We start from the raw sequence: 18594 nt of genomic DNA on the forward strand, positions 1-18594 counted from the left end.
GTATGATTGGGTGCTCAAATGTAGCTCTCACAGGCGCCGGAACTGCGCGCTACATCGCGTAGTTCAGGTGGCTATGAGCTCGTATGCTTGGGTGCGAAAATGTAGCTCTCACAGGCGCCGGAACTGCGCGCTACATCGCGTAGTTCAGGTGGCTATGAGCTCGCATGCTCAAATGTAGCTCTCACAGCCATCGTAACTACGCGCTACAACACATAGTTACAATCGTAGCGTGTAGATCAATACGGCGCATCGGCCATATCGATCGTAAATCGTGATTTATGGAGAAGCATAATTGGCGACCAGCGTCCAGTGGTGTCCAGTGCCCAGTGGCATCCTCCTCGGCGTCTTTGGTGCATGAAATTGGCGTCCTCGACCTATGTTGTGCCATGCTCTACAGTCTGGAGCATCAGATTTCTGGTCATGGCCCTCATGGTGTTCCCAGTGTACTTATGTGTTTCAACTTCCAAGTGTTATTGTTGGGGATAGGTTTTATGTGTTCTTGTTCCTGCACTTTTGCAGAGCGGCCAATGTGGGGCATATTCTGGGCCAATTTGGAGCGTGTTCCAGGCCAGATTGGGGCTAGTGGATTCCACGCTGAGCTGGAGACCAGGGCTTGGGCATCTCCCACACTCCCAGTTTAGTCTAGAGACTATTTCTCATTTCTGTACCACAGTACCCTGCCAGTTGGCCTGTCGAGTCTCCCCCACTGCTCATTGCAAGTAAGACAACTGCCTTCTCATTTCCTCTGCATTACGGACATTGCCTGTTGGACACAACCAGGCCCGATCCAGGACCAATTTTCAAGACCATTATGATTAGGTATATCTCTTTTGCTACTTTGATCTGATCTAGTTCATTCATTATTATCCCGGCCCAGTTTCCGTCAATTACCAGTTATTCTTGTTAATCTGTTCTGTTCAATCCAGTTTGGGCTGCTGGTTATTCATGTTCTCATGCTAGGTTCACCCCATGATCCCATCACTCATAGCCCTGGGCTGTCCCATCTTCACTAACCATCATCATCATATTTCACCGTCATGTACCACTGATTCTATTTAATATATTTTTGCCTGGTTCTTCCTCTGTTTGATCTACTGAGTTTGTTTTTATTCTGTTCCCTGTGCTGGTACTATACCGGCCGGACCGTCGACCTTTAGAGGGGCTGACCCCCAACAATATATGAGCTACGGATCAGGCGGCAACGTACTTTGCGGTTGCCTTGCGTCTGTCATCCGATGATCCGATGTCTGTCCGACGGTTTGAATTTTTGATGACAGACAGACAGACACGATACGAAGCTAAGAAAAAGTGGTAATTATAACGAAATTAGAAAAAATTCCTACTATAGTTTGTAGATCTTTTCCTTGCGAATAGAAGTTATATATCTTATTGTTGTAGGCTTGTAGCTTCAAAACTGTAGGAGGAGATAGGTTTCCCGCATGGTTGACCTATATAAGGTTGACCCACGAGAAGTTCCGTCTTTCAGTTCAGCTTTCTCGTTACGTCACGTAGATCGAGAAACGTAAACAAATCTGTCATTCCCATGACGGATTGGTTGACTGGTTTGATGGCATTTCGGTGATTGGTTAATGCCCGTGACGTCACTGAGATCAGTGACGTCACAGGCGAACAACAAACTACATCCGCAAAAATGGGCTTCTGAAGGGTCAACCTTTTCCTTGTTCAACCATGGGTTTGCCGTGAGAAAGGTAGGAGGTTTTCAGTAGAGGCGATAAACCGCCCACTGACGGCGCGCGCTATGTAAAGGCATGTAACGTAGCTTAGATACCGAAAGTAAGCGTTATCTCACGTCAAACTCACTCAGCGGTGCATAGAATGATGCATGAACCTTACCGCATGATGGCTGAGAGGTAACTGAGCTGCAGGTCCAGACCCGTCCAGTGATAGCAAATTAATAGTGCCTGGCCGGAATTAATTCCCCTTGACTTTTGTTAAGGGACTCCTCCCCCTCCTTACTTTCGGGATCTGTCGTAAATGCATAAATCAACGTACAGAGATTGTTCTACTACCGTTCGATGCGGTTAAGATGAGCATAAAAACCGGAAAAGCCGAAAAATTTGATTGTAGACCCAGGCGCTCCCCTTAACCACTACACCAATGACCAAATTGTCCCACGACTGAGAAAGTTTGAACTTATACTTGAATAAAAACGTCTGCTAAAAAAATCTTAATTAATTTCGCGCGTAGTGTAATTACTCGTGAGCCCCCGAAGCGCCTATATGTCCTGAAAGCATTATTTGAAATAAACATCAATCAAAAATTTGAACAAAGTAAATAAATTCATTTACAAATGGAAATATCATCATTAATCCTTAATTTAAACTCTGGTATGTTTTCTTACTACCTTCGACGCATGCCATCTTGAATTCCTCGCCTTAGATGCCCCTGACTAAGCATTCGTGGATGTTCCTCCTGGCAAGATTGAGCTCGCAAGTTGGTTACCTCAAATTAAATGGAATAGTCGCAAGGAAGATTTGCTATGAGCGTGACAGCTGAACGCTTTAGCCTTTTGTTTCCAAATGCCCCTCTGCCAAGCGTTTCTTTGGATAGCAAAGTCCATACGGGTAACCTGAAGCACGATAACCGTGAAATAATGTAGATTTTAATGTGTGTTTTCAATCAAAATGCTGATTTCAATAGAACATTTGAGGACTTTTAACCTTTTTAATATTGTATGCTGCGATTTAATTTGCACATAAAATCCCAATTTAAAGATAAGAAACTAAATAACTTGCAGAAAAGGCAAAAACACAATCTACCTGTTAATTTAGGACATTTCTTTTTGCAGATGCAGCGCACTGCTTTCGCAGAACCTTGGACGTGGACATATAATGCTTGAAGTCTACGGAGTTCGCCCCCTGACATTTAACTATAAAATCTCAGCTGTAAGTCGGCTAGACTCACTAGAGTCTGCTGCAAGACTAAATATCTTATTAGATTCAATTCACATTAGAATAAATGTGAAAAATATTGTGGATAAGTTTCAGTCAAGTAATTTTTGTCATCACTAACCTCAGCAGAGTGACATTAGGAGTGAACTTGAGCAAGCATATCCTGCTTATTCGGAGGGTGCGGCTAAACAGGAGCAGCTTCACCGTATCAATCCTGAATCTTCACATCATTTCATCCCAAATCAGGTCACATCAATAATATCTGTCCGAACGATTATCTATTGTATGCAAAATAAATAAGGTTGAGCGGTAATTACCTTTCGTGAAACGAAATAATGAGTGTTCTTACTTTCTTTAGCGCCCCTCAAGTTTTTTTCGCATCCAAATCTCAGTTTATTATAATTTCTTGGTCAGAAAATACAGAATTAAAAACTCGTTTATTTTTTACGAAACAGCTCATCACAGCAAGAACATCAAAACTACTCTGCAATGAGTCATTAAGTAGTTAAAAGTTCCTAAATATTTCAGATATTTTATTTAACTTCCGTCAGTCTATTCACAAAATTCCTCGAACTGCGCGCTTGCTTATTTTTCTGCCTACATTACATCATTATCATATATAAATATATTGACTAGCGTTCTCCTGGTGACCTAGTTTGAAAAATGTCAACCATCGAGGAAATCTTGAAAAAATATCAGACTTAAGATTTCGAACTTAAACTTAAATCACATCGCATTCTCGCTCAATTCACAACTTTAACAACAAAAAACTCATTTAAAGGTCCCAAGCATTAGTCAAAATATCCGACATAAAAACCATGATTGTAAATGTAAATTCATTATAAATTGTGACAGTGATAGCGAGTCCTCTGATAGGATTCTTATCATCCAGCAAAGTTTCTCTTGATTGCACTTCACTGATATTACGTATGTACTATAAAACATTTTTGCCTGATACTAGCAGCAATTCGGATAATTTTGGATGTAATACTATAAATACTATAAAATTAATCTAATAAATTCTAGACATTCCTATCTCTGTGTTATCAGTTTTTAGTTAACATTTTCAAATGATATTTTTGACAATTTATGATCTATTATCACGAAGTTATGCCGATGAAAGTCGAAATTAAAAAATATAATTTGAATCTAAATGAACCCCAGAAAACAATTCCGGTTGAATTTTGCTAAATTATTGTGGAAAAATCATGCAATTGCCTCAAGTTCTCGCATTTTATATTTTTATTTATTTATTTATTCGCATTTCCTTATAAAATATGTTTTGATTAATTTGAATATTTCTGTGTTCACAGATAATCCTTCTTTATAAAACATCGCCTATTTATTACAGTCTCATAAGTATATATGTATGCTATATTCAGGTGGAAAAGTTGCCGACTACTATTGCTCTGTGTTCCTTCATAAATTATGCTTTATCATTTCCATTAATAGAAACATTGCGAAATATTTTAAAGAATTTGAATTGCACTTAAACTAAGAATCGAATAGCATTTGATTATGAAACTGCAAATAATTAATAATAATATAATCAATATTATATTAAAATTAAAATAATTAATAATAATACTTCATGCAAATAATTTTAATTGCTTGCACTGCGCAGGAAAAACTTGAAACATTCGTAAAAATTATTTCGAAATGTAATGAAGAGGAAAAAGCTGCTCGTAATAAATACACGTGTAAAAAAGTGCAGTTACTAGAAATAACTTTTAGGGATTTCATGCAATATGAGGCCAAACGTTTGATTATAAAATATTGCAAAATATAATATCTACAATAATTATTGATATATAAAAAAGACATGATAATAAAGCTGTGATTAAAATATCTTGGAAAAAGTAAGTTACGTCTTAATGTTATTGTAATAAATGCAGTTACATCCAAATATTTCAAATGTGTGAATAACATTATTATGTTACCAACCCTTTGGGTCACCAACTGACCAAATTAGTTATTTAGTTATGTTATTAATTTAGTTATTATATAGTTAAGGTATCAATTACTTACAATCAACAAATCTCCTTACAATGAATGTTGACTGTTGTTGACGATTACACCATCTGTACAATTCATCCACAGTGGATTAGCAAATGCCAAAAATCGACTATTTGTCTTTTTATAACATTTATTATTCATGATTAACTATTTTCTCCATCTTGAAATTGCGTAGCTTCGTTAAGGCTAGTACCATTTAATCCTTTAAAATTATATTTAGTATGAAAATATATACAATTGCGTGCAATTCAAGAATTCTGTGTTAGATACAATAATCTGATAGCACTGTAGTACGATTCACACTTCTTATAGCAAAAACTGATTGAAGGTTTTCAGCATTAGTAAGAAAGTCTAACATAAAAACAATGAAGTTTTCTGAAAATTCATCGTAAATTGCGACAGTGAATTCAGCTATTGTAGCGCGTCCTGCAATGATCATAAACAAGATTATCGTGGTTAGCCGTAAAAATATAGTAATGATGATTCACGATCGTTTTATAATTAATTCATAAGCACAACGCTCGTTAAAAACAACTGAAAATAGTGAAACCGGGTTTAGGTTCATATCGTTCAGTTATTTAACTCATGTTATCACGGTCACCTATCGTTATTTAGTCACAACAATTACATCACTTCGGGATGGATTAGTTATTAAATAAGTTAAGCTCAGAAATGTTCAGGAGACGTGCAGTCTTCGTCATTTTATTGGACGGTTGTGGAAGTTATTATGAAATATTCCTCTAAACTTTATAAATTAATGAACTAAGACGGGTATCAATTATAGATGAATACAACTTGGAAGAAGTAATCATACTGTTAAAGTTGATTTATATATCATGTTGTCTCAAAGTCCAAACTGGAATAATTGCAAGATGAACTCTTTAATTAGTCCTTTCTATAAAGTTGCAGATAGTATTAGAGAATCTTCGATGATTCTTAATTTCTTCATTACTTAACTTTAATGAATTTTTCATTACTTAACTTTAATGAATTTTTCATTACTTAACTTTAATAGCAGCGCTTATAAAATAAAATTACAGCAAAAAATATCTTTAGCAAAATGAGCTCAATCTAATTAAACCTTATATGAACTCAGCGGCACATAAAAGCACAATGAAATTGGAAAAGTCGTAAGATGAATTAAGGGATTAATTTTGAATACATATTTGGGAGACCGAGATGAACTTCCAACCACTGTTACTGCTCGCTAACACTTATTACCTATTGCAATATATGCATATATTGCTCACATGTCGCTCATTGCTTATTGCAGTGAATGTCTTGGGCATCCCACCAGGCATGTGGTATCAAATCAACGAAATCAACTCGTAATCAACGATGTTGCTTCGTCTGTTGCTTGGCCGGGCAGTGGATAACCTTAACACTAGAACCTGTCAGGAATACACCTTGGGCCACACCTCCAGGACCACACCTCCAAGACCACACCTCTAAGACCACACCTCCAGGACCACACCTCCAGGATCACACCTTCAGGACCACACCTCCAAGACCACACCTCCACGACCACACCTCCAGGACCAAACCTCCAGGACCACACCTCCAGGACCACACCTCCAGGACCACACCTCCAGGACCACACCTTCAGGACCACACCTCCAGGACCACGCCTCCAGGACCACACCTCCAGGACCACACCTCCAGGACCAAACCTCTCGGACCACACCTTCAGGACCACACCTCCAGGGCCACACCTCCAAGACCACACCTTCAGGATCACACCTCTCTGACCACACCAGGTGGTCAGAGACACCTTTCTGACCACCACACCTTTCTGACCACACCTCTCTGACTTCCTCCAGGACCACACCTCCAGGACCGCATATCTAGTACCACAATTATGCATCACCTGCTTCCATGTCTATTCTATCTATGGCTCTTCAGAGTCAGAGGAAGTGTTGCCTATTATTTACAACTTACTGAGCCGATTCTCCATCGCAGCGACGTCGGCATGTCGTTCTAAAAAATACAGCGTTGCATTCGTAGCTCTGATACGAATAACATTTCATTACATTGCCGTTCTTGAAAAATGCGATAATATACATGTGAATGGTTTTCGGTTAGGAAATATTTTCACAATCACTGATAAAAATGTCTATTATGGATTTGTTTAGTGCGTATTCACAATTATTCGCAGTTTACTATACACTGGGAATTAGTTGTAAAAATTTATCTGTGCATGCTTCATTATTATACAAGAAAATAAAAACTTTAGGTTTATTTAATCTAGATAAACTGTACACAAGAAGTTGGCCTCAAAATTGAGGAAACAAACGTAAAATTTCTAGAGTTTTTAATGCAATGCTCCGTACAGCAAACTGCTGTACACTCACTGCCCGTGTTGAAGTGATGAGTTAGAAATTCTACAAAAAATGGTCTTAGTTTGCATTTCAGTGAAAAATACATTTGAATCTCGTAAGTATACATTGCATTATGCATTCTGTTTCACCAAAAATTGCTCTTGTCAACTATAAAAATTAAAAAAACACCTATTGCTTTTTTTGAAGACAAAGCGGTTTGGCTTTCAATTCAAGTAAACGATCTTTAGCTAACAATAAAGTTGTTAGCTAAAGATCGTCCCCTGCAGATGCGGAACAACTTTTCAACTTCGCCCAACATTAAATCAAGTTGAATGCAACAACCCACCTCTACAAACCCAGATTTTTTAACACTTCAGAATAAAATTCCCATTATTATCTAATAAGTTAAAATTTAACATTTTAGTTCAAGAAATGTCTCGGTAGATGATTAATGAATCAACTTTCAGTCAATAAGCCGATATAGTGACTTAAGCAATGTCGAACGGTGCATACTTTTTTCAATGATCTTCCAAAAAAATCGAGTAATTTATCTTTGGACATGGCAATAGTACATTTTGAGACCACAAGTTATCTAATAACTTTCCTTTAGAGCCAATTAGCTGGCGCTTGCTAAATCCTGGGCTCTAGCAACATTTATTGCACAAGTAATATTCTGTAATTATAAACGTACCACTTAAACTTATTCATTATGTATAGAAACCAATCAGGAGGCGTCGAAACTTGGTAAGAAAATAATTCATGAAGCCATGGAGTCTGTTGCTATACATAGTCATAATTATTTCCATAAGGTAGTATTAGATGGTAAAATATACTTGTTTAAACACTGGCGGTGAGTAGCCAGTGAATTTATCGATTTAAATTTTCAGGGTCGAAATATACTCTTCAGATGACGTTGGTTGATCAAAATGCAAGATCTATGAAGTAGTTTTTTAATTCATTAAGTACATTTATAATGAGACATTTTGACCCTGAAAATTCAAAGTAATTATTTTCATATATACAATTGAAGGAAGCTACGCTGACTCGAGGCCAGCTAAAATTCCATTGCCAGAATTTTGTTGAAACAAAAAATTTTAACAATCAAATCCGTATTCATTTTCCGAGCAATCCAACCAATCACTGGATGAATAACTTTATTTAATATCATTTTTAGAACTTGCGATCAAAAATTCATGACGTGAATTTTTAACAACAATTTGTCACCACTAATATTCTCGTCACCACAATTTGCCACAATAATAATTTGCCTGGCTCAATTACGGGGAGCTTTGATGAATAAAAAATTTAGGATGGTCGTTCGATTCTGTTCTTTTCATAATATTTTTATGAAAAATTTGTCATTTTCCATAATTTACTTGTTACCACAGCTAAGTTTAGAATTTTAAGTCTACTCACATTAATAACGTGCCTGTCTGGAGGGAAATTCGAGCAGCTCCGAAATATTCGTAAATCCTTGTTTCTTAATGGTTTTTGGAAAGTTCTATCTTATTATTCACGAGGACTTGTAATGTAGATATGAGTATTGCATTCTACGCTTCTCATTTTATCAGGTTTCAAAAAAAGTTGCCAACAAGGATGTTCTATTCGAATTTAGTTGCCTCAACTTCAGTGTAGCCATACTGAAAGTTCTTTATAATATAATAAGACATCATCAATCGACATCACCATCATGAAAGCTGCACAAAGTGCACATTAAATGAGCACCATGTTCCTCTTCAGTGTAAACATACTGAGAGTTCTATGTTCCCAAAATTACACTTTGGTAATCAGTGTCACCATCATGACGACTACTCATTAACATTTAATTCAACGTCAGTGTTGCCGTCATTCGAGTTAACGTTCACTTCGCAGCACCTCCTGAAGCAGCGTTTGCATCAGAGGCATCCCCGCTACCCGCCGCAGTTCCAGCAGCGGCAGAAGCTCCTGCAGCGGCGGAGGTACTCGCTCCCGCGTCCTCTGTTGAGACAAACGCGATTAAACACGATTGATTTTATTTAGTTCCCTACCTATATAATTTATCTCAATGTTCAATAGTGGTCTTTCATGATTAAAAATAACGGTTTAATTCACAGCCGGCGCAATAAATGAACCAGATAAAGAATATCGCAAATATCAAATATGTATGTTAATTAGTATGTTAATTAGTATGTTAATTAGTATGTTAAGTATCAATTAAGTATTAATATCAATTAAGTAGGTAATTGTGCACCGCATGAGAGTTTGCTGAGCGCGTCGGGCAGGTCGGCAGCGCCCGGTGCGTCGTGGCCGTGTCGGATGTCGGGCACCGCGTTTCGTCGGCCTGTCCTGCCGCTGGCGATGAACTCGCTTACGTCATCTGCTGGCGCGGCGGCCGCCATCACAACGCATCACAACCCTGCAACACGTTAGAGACACGTCACAACCCTGCAACACGTTAGAGACACGTCACAACCCTGCAACACGTTAGAGACACGTCACAACCCTGCAACACGTTAGAGACACGTCACAACCCTGCAACACGTTAGAGACACGTCACAACCCTGCAACACGTTAGACACACGTCACAACCCTGCAACACGTTAGAGACGCGTATCAACCCTGCAACACGTTAGACACACGTCACAACCCTGCAACACGTTAGAGACACTTCACAACCCTGCAACACGTTGCAGGTGGTGCATCACTAACTCTGTCAATAAACGGCTAGGAATATGAATAATTCTTAATAAATTTTATGATATAATTAAAAAAAAAAAATAACAGTAGTAGCAATAATTGAGGTAATTTAGGAAATTATTTAGTAATCGAATGATAATTAGTATATGATCACGATATAAATGAGAAAGACTTTGTTTTGCATCTATATTATCATTTTATTTACACTGTCAAAAATCCTACTGAATAGGTATGGGCCTTGTAAAGAAAGATGCAAGCTGATGTAAATTCGAGAATAAATCCGGTTACCCTTTCAATTTAAAACTTTGCGTTAATTCTGGGTGCTTTGGTATTTATTAAAATAACAATTTCAACCAAAATTAATTTTTTCATTTTATAATACGTAGAAAATCCTTTTTTAAGGTTTCGACTTGAACGTGTTTTTGCTCAAATTATTCAATAATTTTTAAACTCAAAATTGAAATCAAGTTCAAAACTTTATCAATAGCAAAATTTGAATGTGCTAGAATTTTGACATACATACAACATAGTTTAAATTGGAAAAACTATGTGATACAATAAAAAGTTCAAATAGACACAAATTATCGCATGCGATGTCAGTCAAGTCACTCTATCTCAGTCAAGTCGAAAAAATTATAACTCACCACTCACTGCAGTGAGTGACAGAGAGCGCATTTTCTCGTCGCCGAAAACTTGAGGTCACGGACGGACGGACGGACGGACAGACAGACAGACGGACATGTCAAGCACAATAGTGCATTTTTCCATATATGAGAAAATGCGCTAAAAACGCGTTCAACAAAATGTGTATCCCATTTAAATATTTAGCGAGTCGGGCTCAGGTTCCTGCAAAATTATTGCACAAGTCGGAATAATGTGATTTTACCAATTTTGTAGAAACCAATTTATCTCTGATTCTTCATTGATGAGCGGCTACCAGCAATTCGTAAATATTCACTGATTGCTGACCGATAACACCGATTGCCATTTTGATTTTGTTACATTTAAAAATATTTCTACACACAGATCAAAATAAAAAAAAATTCTAACGAACCAAGCATACGAACCATCCTAACGATAGGAACACATTCATGTTCCTATCGCGTAATTTTGTTGTTGTTCATAACGTAGGAATTACCTACGTCACTGCAGCCCAACTACGAATCTAAATTATTCCTCCGTAAAGACCGAGGAAAGAAATGAAAGTTCCAAGAAGTTGGGCTAACTTTGAGCCGCCAGGCTTAATTGGCAAACTGCATGGCCCCCTGAAGATTCACGAGCATCGCTAATGGGGAATCTATTACAACCTGTGACGTCACAGAGGGGAGACGGGCTAACGACACACGTTGTCGTCGCGCTGGATAAAAGGGCCTTGATTAAGCTCAAAATTTGGGAACGGTTGCAATATATTAATTTTAATGCATCAGTGAAGCATGTCAGTCACAAATGACTAATATTAACTTATGATTACTCAGCCTTACTCATACACTTTTGCCGGCAGTGTGGATTGGAAGGTTTCGGAAATGTTTGATTACGTTATTGGCCAGTGCCAATCAAAGAAATCCATGAGATACATTCGCAATAATTCTCAAACTGAATGAAAAATTTATATTCCTTGTACTAAATTGGGATCTTAAAATTTGACCTTGGAGCGGGATATTGGGATTTACAATCGAGTGACGTAATTATATCATTTTTCAATCTATAAATTAATTAAATTCCATTTAAAGATCCTGAAGCTTTTGATCTTTTTTATTTAATGACGTCAAACCATTTATAGCTGGATTGATAACAACAGAAAACTCAATACCTAAAGAAAGAACATCAAGATTTCGAGTAAGACAAACCTCAGGTATGTTCAACCTACCTAATAAAAACTAATCAACGAGCTTGAACTTTGAATCACCTATAAACCGATCTACATGCAGATACAGCATCATTTAACTACACATTTTTCTTATAAACCGAAGCTAATTTTTTCCTATTAATTTGGCCCTTTTCAGTTTTGTTCAACCGACACCGACTACCATTAGCGGCAATGTGTAACTCCCGTGAAGCTAATCTAATTAGACGGTGTTAAAGCGGTAGCCATCTCATTAAGCTTCAATAGAGTGCTCTCATTAACGGGGCTTGCGTTCAGCTTTTGTCTTCAAGACATCGACCAATCAATAAAGACTCGAATAAAAGTCAGCAAAATAGAAGTCATAAAAAACGACGCTTGCAAACGAAGGAACCGATGAGTACAACAAAATGAAGCACAAAAACAGAAACCACAAGTAAAATAAATTGAAGCCATTAATTTACAAATGACTACTGATATATATATACGCACTAGTTTTACAGGTGACGCATTTTAATTATAAAAAAAGTTATATCTTATTCGCGTGTAGCGATAATTTTTTGGAGAATTTTTATATGTAGTTCTTCAAGTCGATGCCTGGCTAAAACTTGTTCAGTTCTGATAAAATAAAAGCGAAAGAACTGTGAGTTATAAGTTGAATTTATTTTTAATATTGAAATGTTTTCCTTTCAGCCAGTCTTCTGATAATAAAAAAACTTCCAAACGATGGCTGCATAACTAGACGGCATGTCAGTTACGGATGCAAACTTTTATCTCATGTTACGATGGATCGAGCAACATTTTCTGAACTATTGTTCTCCATTCTCCATGCTTGCACTTAGAAAAATAGGTGAAACTTTGTCTAAATGGCGATTCATTTTTTACTTTAGTGTGGACCATCCTGACCAAGTTTAGCCCAGTAATAGGGCGTATTTAAGGGCTATTTGGACAATGTAAACCATTCATTTTTATGAGTGTGAATCCTAACGCTATTAACTGGTGCTCTGCCCTCCTACGAAATAAAGCAAAATAGATATTCAGCACAAAGATATTTATGTATGATGGCCGGGAAATTTGAAGCTATCTGCGCGGTACGTTTTTTAGAACAAATTTTTTTAACGTCTTAATTAACAGGACGTCAATAAACGTTGTTGCGGGGGAGCGACACAACACGTTACCTAAATAGCTATCGGATTTATCATCGAAGGTTCAAAAGAAAAGATGAAATGACTATTATTTAATGAACAAAGATTCAGTGAAGGCAAAATGGCATAAAGAATATTCAATATACAAGGCGAAGTGCGAGTTGAGAACTTCTTGTGTTAACAAAGAAAAAACGGTTAAGAAATTATCAGGAGCAAAAATTTTAACAGGAAAAATATGGTTCAGCTGGGCCCAACCGTTAACATTGCCGGCGCTTGTTTGATGCGAAGTTACATGTTGATATAAAGTACAGGCAATTAGACGAAAAAAAGATAGCAGAGGAGTGCTGTGCTGAAGGCGACCACGCTGGGACTCGTTTTTTTCCAACGCTAGCCAACAAGTTGCAACCTCCTACCACGCAGGTCGCAGATAAGGAAGTAGACTTGAACATGACCAAGTACAGGCGAAGCACAGCGCCGGTAGCGACTCCATCGTTGAGGCTGGGTCTCTGGGATTACCACCCGGCAACAGCCCCGGTCCATGTTCGGCGACAAAGGTGGAGCAAATTATCAAGATCTTGGTTTGGCATTAATGGCGGACAGCACTGTCGGAGGTGAATTGGGGAAAGGTTACATTCCATTTCAGTTCAATTAATGCGTTGGAAGAAAACAAGTGACCCCGAAATTTGGTAGAAAGTCGGGCCGCTACAACGTTTTTTGCTTGTTATCAAAATTCAATCATGAGTTCAGTCGAACAGTTCATTGGCCTATCGCTCTTGGGGAAATATGCATTTAGGGAATTTTTATTTAGGGAAATTTCAGCCAGTTGAGTTGGGTTACTGAGGACTATTCATTGGCAATACCAACAGCATCTCAAAATTTACTAAAATGATCAGTCGTTTAGCGGCCAACTTGACGTAGGGCTCATAATTGATGAAGTTTATTTTCTAATAATAAAATTCATTTATTTTATTTTCGAGCAAAAGCCGAAAGTTTCCTCTTATATTTGAGAAATGAAATTAATCACTCTTTTTTATGGTGTCTAGTGAGTAATAAATATATTACATATGATAATAAATAGATGATATAATTGTTACGTTGAAAAAATATTTATTTGTGTTGGTCCAATGCTATTATGTAATCAATGAATTTATTTATTAAATTTTATTAAACACTCTCATTCAACAATATTGCACAATTGATTGATAGAACTAAATACCGTTACTAAGCCCATGCATAGCTAACGTCAATCCATTCTTCAAATAAACAAGAGCTTAATAATTTCAAAATTACTTATCGTATTTATTTTTTCAAAGTTTGTTCACAATTGATTGATAGAACTAAATACCGTTACTAAACCCATGCATAGTTAACATCAATCCATTCTTTAAATAAACAAGAGCATAATAATTTCAAAATTACTTATCGTATTTATTTTTTCAAAGTTTGTGGGCTTGAAGCCTGGCGCTGCAAATATATCGGGGCAGTTAAGGTTCAATATTTATTGTTCCGGGATATTACCTGGACTTTATTACCGAGAGTTCCGCGTTAGTTAAGAGTTTGAACGGATATTTCTTTAATTAACGCACTTTAGTTTTAAAAATATTAACTAAAATCAGGATGAGAGGATTCTAGAGACGAGATTCGGAATAACAGAATTCTCATATTGTAGGCATGGTTTATCCTGGTCAACGGCGGTTTAAACTGATAGTTAATAATAATAGAATTGTAAAAAATTGGTCTGCCACATTAGCTTTCACCCAAGATAAAAATTCGGCAAGACGTGTATTATTCTTGATAATTAATAAATAAGCTTAACTGTCAATTATTAATTGGTTAATATTTCATATTAATATTTCATTCCACTCGACATTGGTTCTCACTCATTTATTATTATAGCATCATTACTGATCTATTTTTATTAATTAATACGAGGCATAAACCCAATTCGATAAGTTCGTGTTAAATCAGATGGTAGTGCAGGTCATAAGAAGCAAGGCATGAAGGCTGTGTAGGTCATAAGAAGCAAGGCATGAAGGTTATTCAAGTAACCTTTTGCAGGTCGTGAAGGCTGTATGCAGGCTACAAAGAGACCAACAGACATCAGGCTAAGGCCAGGTTAAGGTTAGTCATGCATGATGCAAGATTATATCACCGTTGCCGGATTGTTTAAAACTGTGGGCTGAGATTTTTTTTGTATCATTAACGGCTGAAACTATTTGCAGGCCTTAAATATATAACTATGATTTATTTTTTTTAGCTAACCGTGGCATAGTGAAGAACTGATTCTAAGTTGAACTTTTTCCTTAGGGAAATATATTTTCTTCAAAATGCTGATAGAAGCCACCATAACTGTTTACGTTAAAGCGATACTCTGGCATTTATGACGCTCATATACCCTACTGACATGGCTGGCCCGTCTTCTGTTATTAGAAAGTTAGGAATTTAAGAATATTTGTTTATAATCAACCCGAATATTAAATAAGTTTAACAGGCAATTGAATAGAACATTTCATTATTTGGTTTTTATTAAAAAATATCTTTTGTTGCACAACTTTACATTTATTGCAATCTTAAATTTTATTATGACCTAATGACTTCTGCTTAATTTTATATTAACATTTCTTTTGCGTTCCTGATTTAAATAAATAGTAAAGTTTCCCATCCATACGCTATTTTTATCTTAATTAAACTGCATTTAACCTGCAAACAATCTCCCGTATTTTCTGCAAAGATATTATCTTACCTATTAAAGCATACGCTATATAAAAATTGGGAAAGAAAGCCATGGCAAGATCCTAAAGTTAAAAAAAAAAACAATATATAAATATTTGATGCGTAAATGAAGAAGTCAAAACCCGGGAGATCAATATTGTGGAGAATTGCTTTGAAATAAGATATTGTAGAAACTAAGGCACCACGCCCTGAGCGGTTTGTTCCGGTTCCTCATCACTCTGATGATGAACCGGAACGAACCGTACGCAATGTTGGCGCACTCATCAACACTCATTGAGGGTATTATAGTAGATAATAATAATAACTCTTTAATTAATAAATTCTTATATAATGCTAATTATTTATTAGTGCCACAAAACTCTTTTTTGTACTATAGAAAAATTAGAACCAGGTAAGGAGAATATTTTGTTAGCATTGTACATAATGTCGTCATTTTGTAAATTTTATCAAGATTAAAAAGTATAGCTAAAAATGCAAAGAAATTACCCCAAATTTAGAAGTGAAAAGTACTTGCCGCTATAACTATTAGCTAAATTACCTGTGCATTAGCTACCGTTTGCTCTCCCGCCGCACTGTTGTTCAGTAAGCTGGCTATCAAAAATCAATTAGGCAATTGAAATGATATTCAAATGCTTAATTAAATATGTGATGTAAAATTGTATTAATTTTCAACGGAAGTGAATGATAAGTCCGAGAAATTGATCGTAACGGGATTTTTTTCATAAGTTAGCGCATTGCAAATGATAAATTTTAACAAAAGATATAATAAATATAATATTTTAATTTGATGAATAATATAAAATGCATAAATTAAATGAATGAATAACATAATGAATGAATAACATAAATTAAATGAATGTTTAAAAATTCGATCAAGTAAATATCAAACAGGAAGCAGTGACCATGGTGGCGCGTTAACCTAACAAACTCATACTATATACACTGACACTCACACTTGCACGGATTAGTGTGTTTCTAATAGTGGTGCAGGGTGGGTGTGACTTTGCAATCGCAGCACCCGTGTATTGCACACGCACCTTCTATTGTGAATTTGTGATTATGCAAAGCGTAATTATTCGTGCAGAGATTTTCGGCAAATCTCACGTTAAGCAAGTAGTATCCTAGCTACTCTGGAAAGCGATCGTACTCTAAAATATTTCTGTAGAAAGACTAGTATTGAAATCGGTAACGTAGTAACTAGTAAGGTGACCTCAAACCAAGTGGTTCATGAAAGAAAAGGCTCCAAGCAAGTTATTAGTTAGGAGTTAATCTTAAAAATCTTCGTTAATTATGTTTGAGCTTAAGTTTTTTGTGGTTAATCGCTGGCAATTGTTTTTTTCCAAATTCCTCATAGAAGAGTAGTCAGTTGCCGATGTGCGATTAAGTTTCAAGATTTTATAAGCTTGCATCGTGAGTCTACTGGATGCCTAGTGGAAATCGAAGGTAGGTGACTATTTTTTTAGTGTGTCATATGATTGTTAGCTTGAAAATAATTTGTATATTTCGTAACCTTGTAAGAGGCGAATGCATGGGTAAAATTCATACTGTCATTGCAATTGCAATTTGATGGTTGATTGCGATCCCGTAACCCCACTTGCTTTTTAAGCGAAGTCACAGAATAAACTTACCTACGTCAATTCCTCTGTCAGACTTCTCAACAATTCATCACCTGTGTAGCCGTAATTTCATCTCAGATCCAAATATGTATTTGAATTGACTTTGTTGGGAAATACAGACATCTCGAGCTGTAAGTAAGTAGCTAGCCTACCTACTTTACTGACGTTCATACTTCATTCGCTCATTTATTTACATACACATGCTCAGCTCATTTAGATTACACATGTTAACTACACACATTTAACCAACACGCTATGAGATGGAATCTTTCCTCCTAACTTATACTTTTTTGTTATTTTGCTACATTCTTCAGTAATTTGAACGACAAACGTTACTCAAATAACCTTTGATTTTTACCTAGCCCATGCTTTGTTATGATCAACCGCGCGGCTCACGGCTAATCAACTTGTAACGAGCTCTACCATTGGTTGATAACTTGATCATTGTCGAGTAACGAGCTCTGCCATTGGTTGATCATTGTCGATGCTCATATACTAGTCTTTATCGTTATTGACCGTTATTGTAAGTAGCTATATTCATAAATGAAAGATCATCAGTTAATAAGAATAATATTCTCATTTATTATTAAAATTTGAAGAAACTTTTTCTCCTTTTCTGACTAAATTTATGTTGTTCAACAGCTTCACATCAATTCAAAACCATCGCGAAATCCACTCCGCGTTCTAATATTATAATGGATTTTCCCAATGGAATAAATGATCTTAGGTGTTTAAAGTTTCACACACGTCATATCGTGTAGTTCTCGTCTCCGTTGGCGATTATTGTGCGAAGCTACGGAGTATCCGAACCCCTGACCTAACTTGTAATCCTAAACCTAGGTAAGTCGCTGTCCATGCTATTCGTACCTGAAGGCCTGACAAGTCGAGTTGCCGTCAGTCAGAGGTTGACTGCTCAGCATGAATTAGTCGTTTTCTGCATTTCCAGAACCCCGAGCAATGCTGCAATGAGGTACGCAGCTTAGCTATGTAATACCAAACGTTATACATACGTCATTTTCATTCTATATTAAGACTTACCTACGTTAATCTGCCTTTATGACGAAATCAACTTGACGAAATTTTTGTATCTTGCATTAATAATTTATCGTCTGTAATTTAATGGCTATTTTGCACTAAGGCCAATGCATTCCCATGTGAAATTACGGATTCTTAATTTTCACATCATTTTGGTTGGACATTAACCGATTCTTGGATTTGTTAGACAACTATGAAAATAATTTTCTGAAACCGTTCACTTTTTAACCAAAATGAACGAGTTACGAAGACGCGTTTACCTGTAGGTTTTCTAAGCTTGCTCGTCATCCGCGGTCAATTACC

At 36.6% G+C, this 18594-nt stretch overlaps 1 protein-coding gene and 1 long non-coding RNA gene across 2 annotated transcripts in view; both read right to left on the minus strand.

Moving 5' to 3' along the window:
* LOC108676467 (dual specificity protein phosphatase MPK-4) overlaps positions 1-1047 on the minus strand; it is an 11057-nt gene extending 10010 nt beyond the window's left edge. Inside the window, exon 1 of the mRNA XM_047882918.1 lies at positions 1015-1047. Coding sequence (XP_047738874.1) covers positions 1015-1039 — 25 coding nt within the window. The 5' untranslated portion in view covers positions 1040-1047. The remainder of the gene's footprint in view (positions 1-1014) is intronic.
* A 5538-nt stretch (positions 1048-6585) lies between these two features.
* The window catches only part of LOC125178651, a 30914-nt gene continuing 18905 nt past the window's right edge, over positions 6586-18594 (minus strand). Inside the window, exons 2-3 of the long non-coding RNA XR_007156976.1 lie at positions 9477-9641; positions 6586-9223 (exon numbers count right to left, since the gene is read on the minus strand). This is a non-coding gene — a long non-coding RNA (uncharacterized LOC125178651). The remainder of the gene's footprint in view (positions 9224-9476; positions 9642-18594) is intronic.

The sequence above is a fragment of the Hyalella azteca genome, unplaced genomic scaffold, assembly GCF_000764305.2.
Source record: "Hyalella azteca isolate HAZT.00-mixed unplaced genomic scaffold, Hazt_2.0.2 contig11629, whole genome shotgun sequence".
NCBI lineage: Eukaryota > Metazoa > Arthropoda > Malacostraca > Amphipoda > Hyalellidae > Hyalella > Hyalella azteca.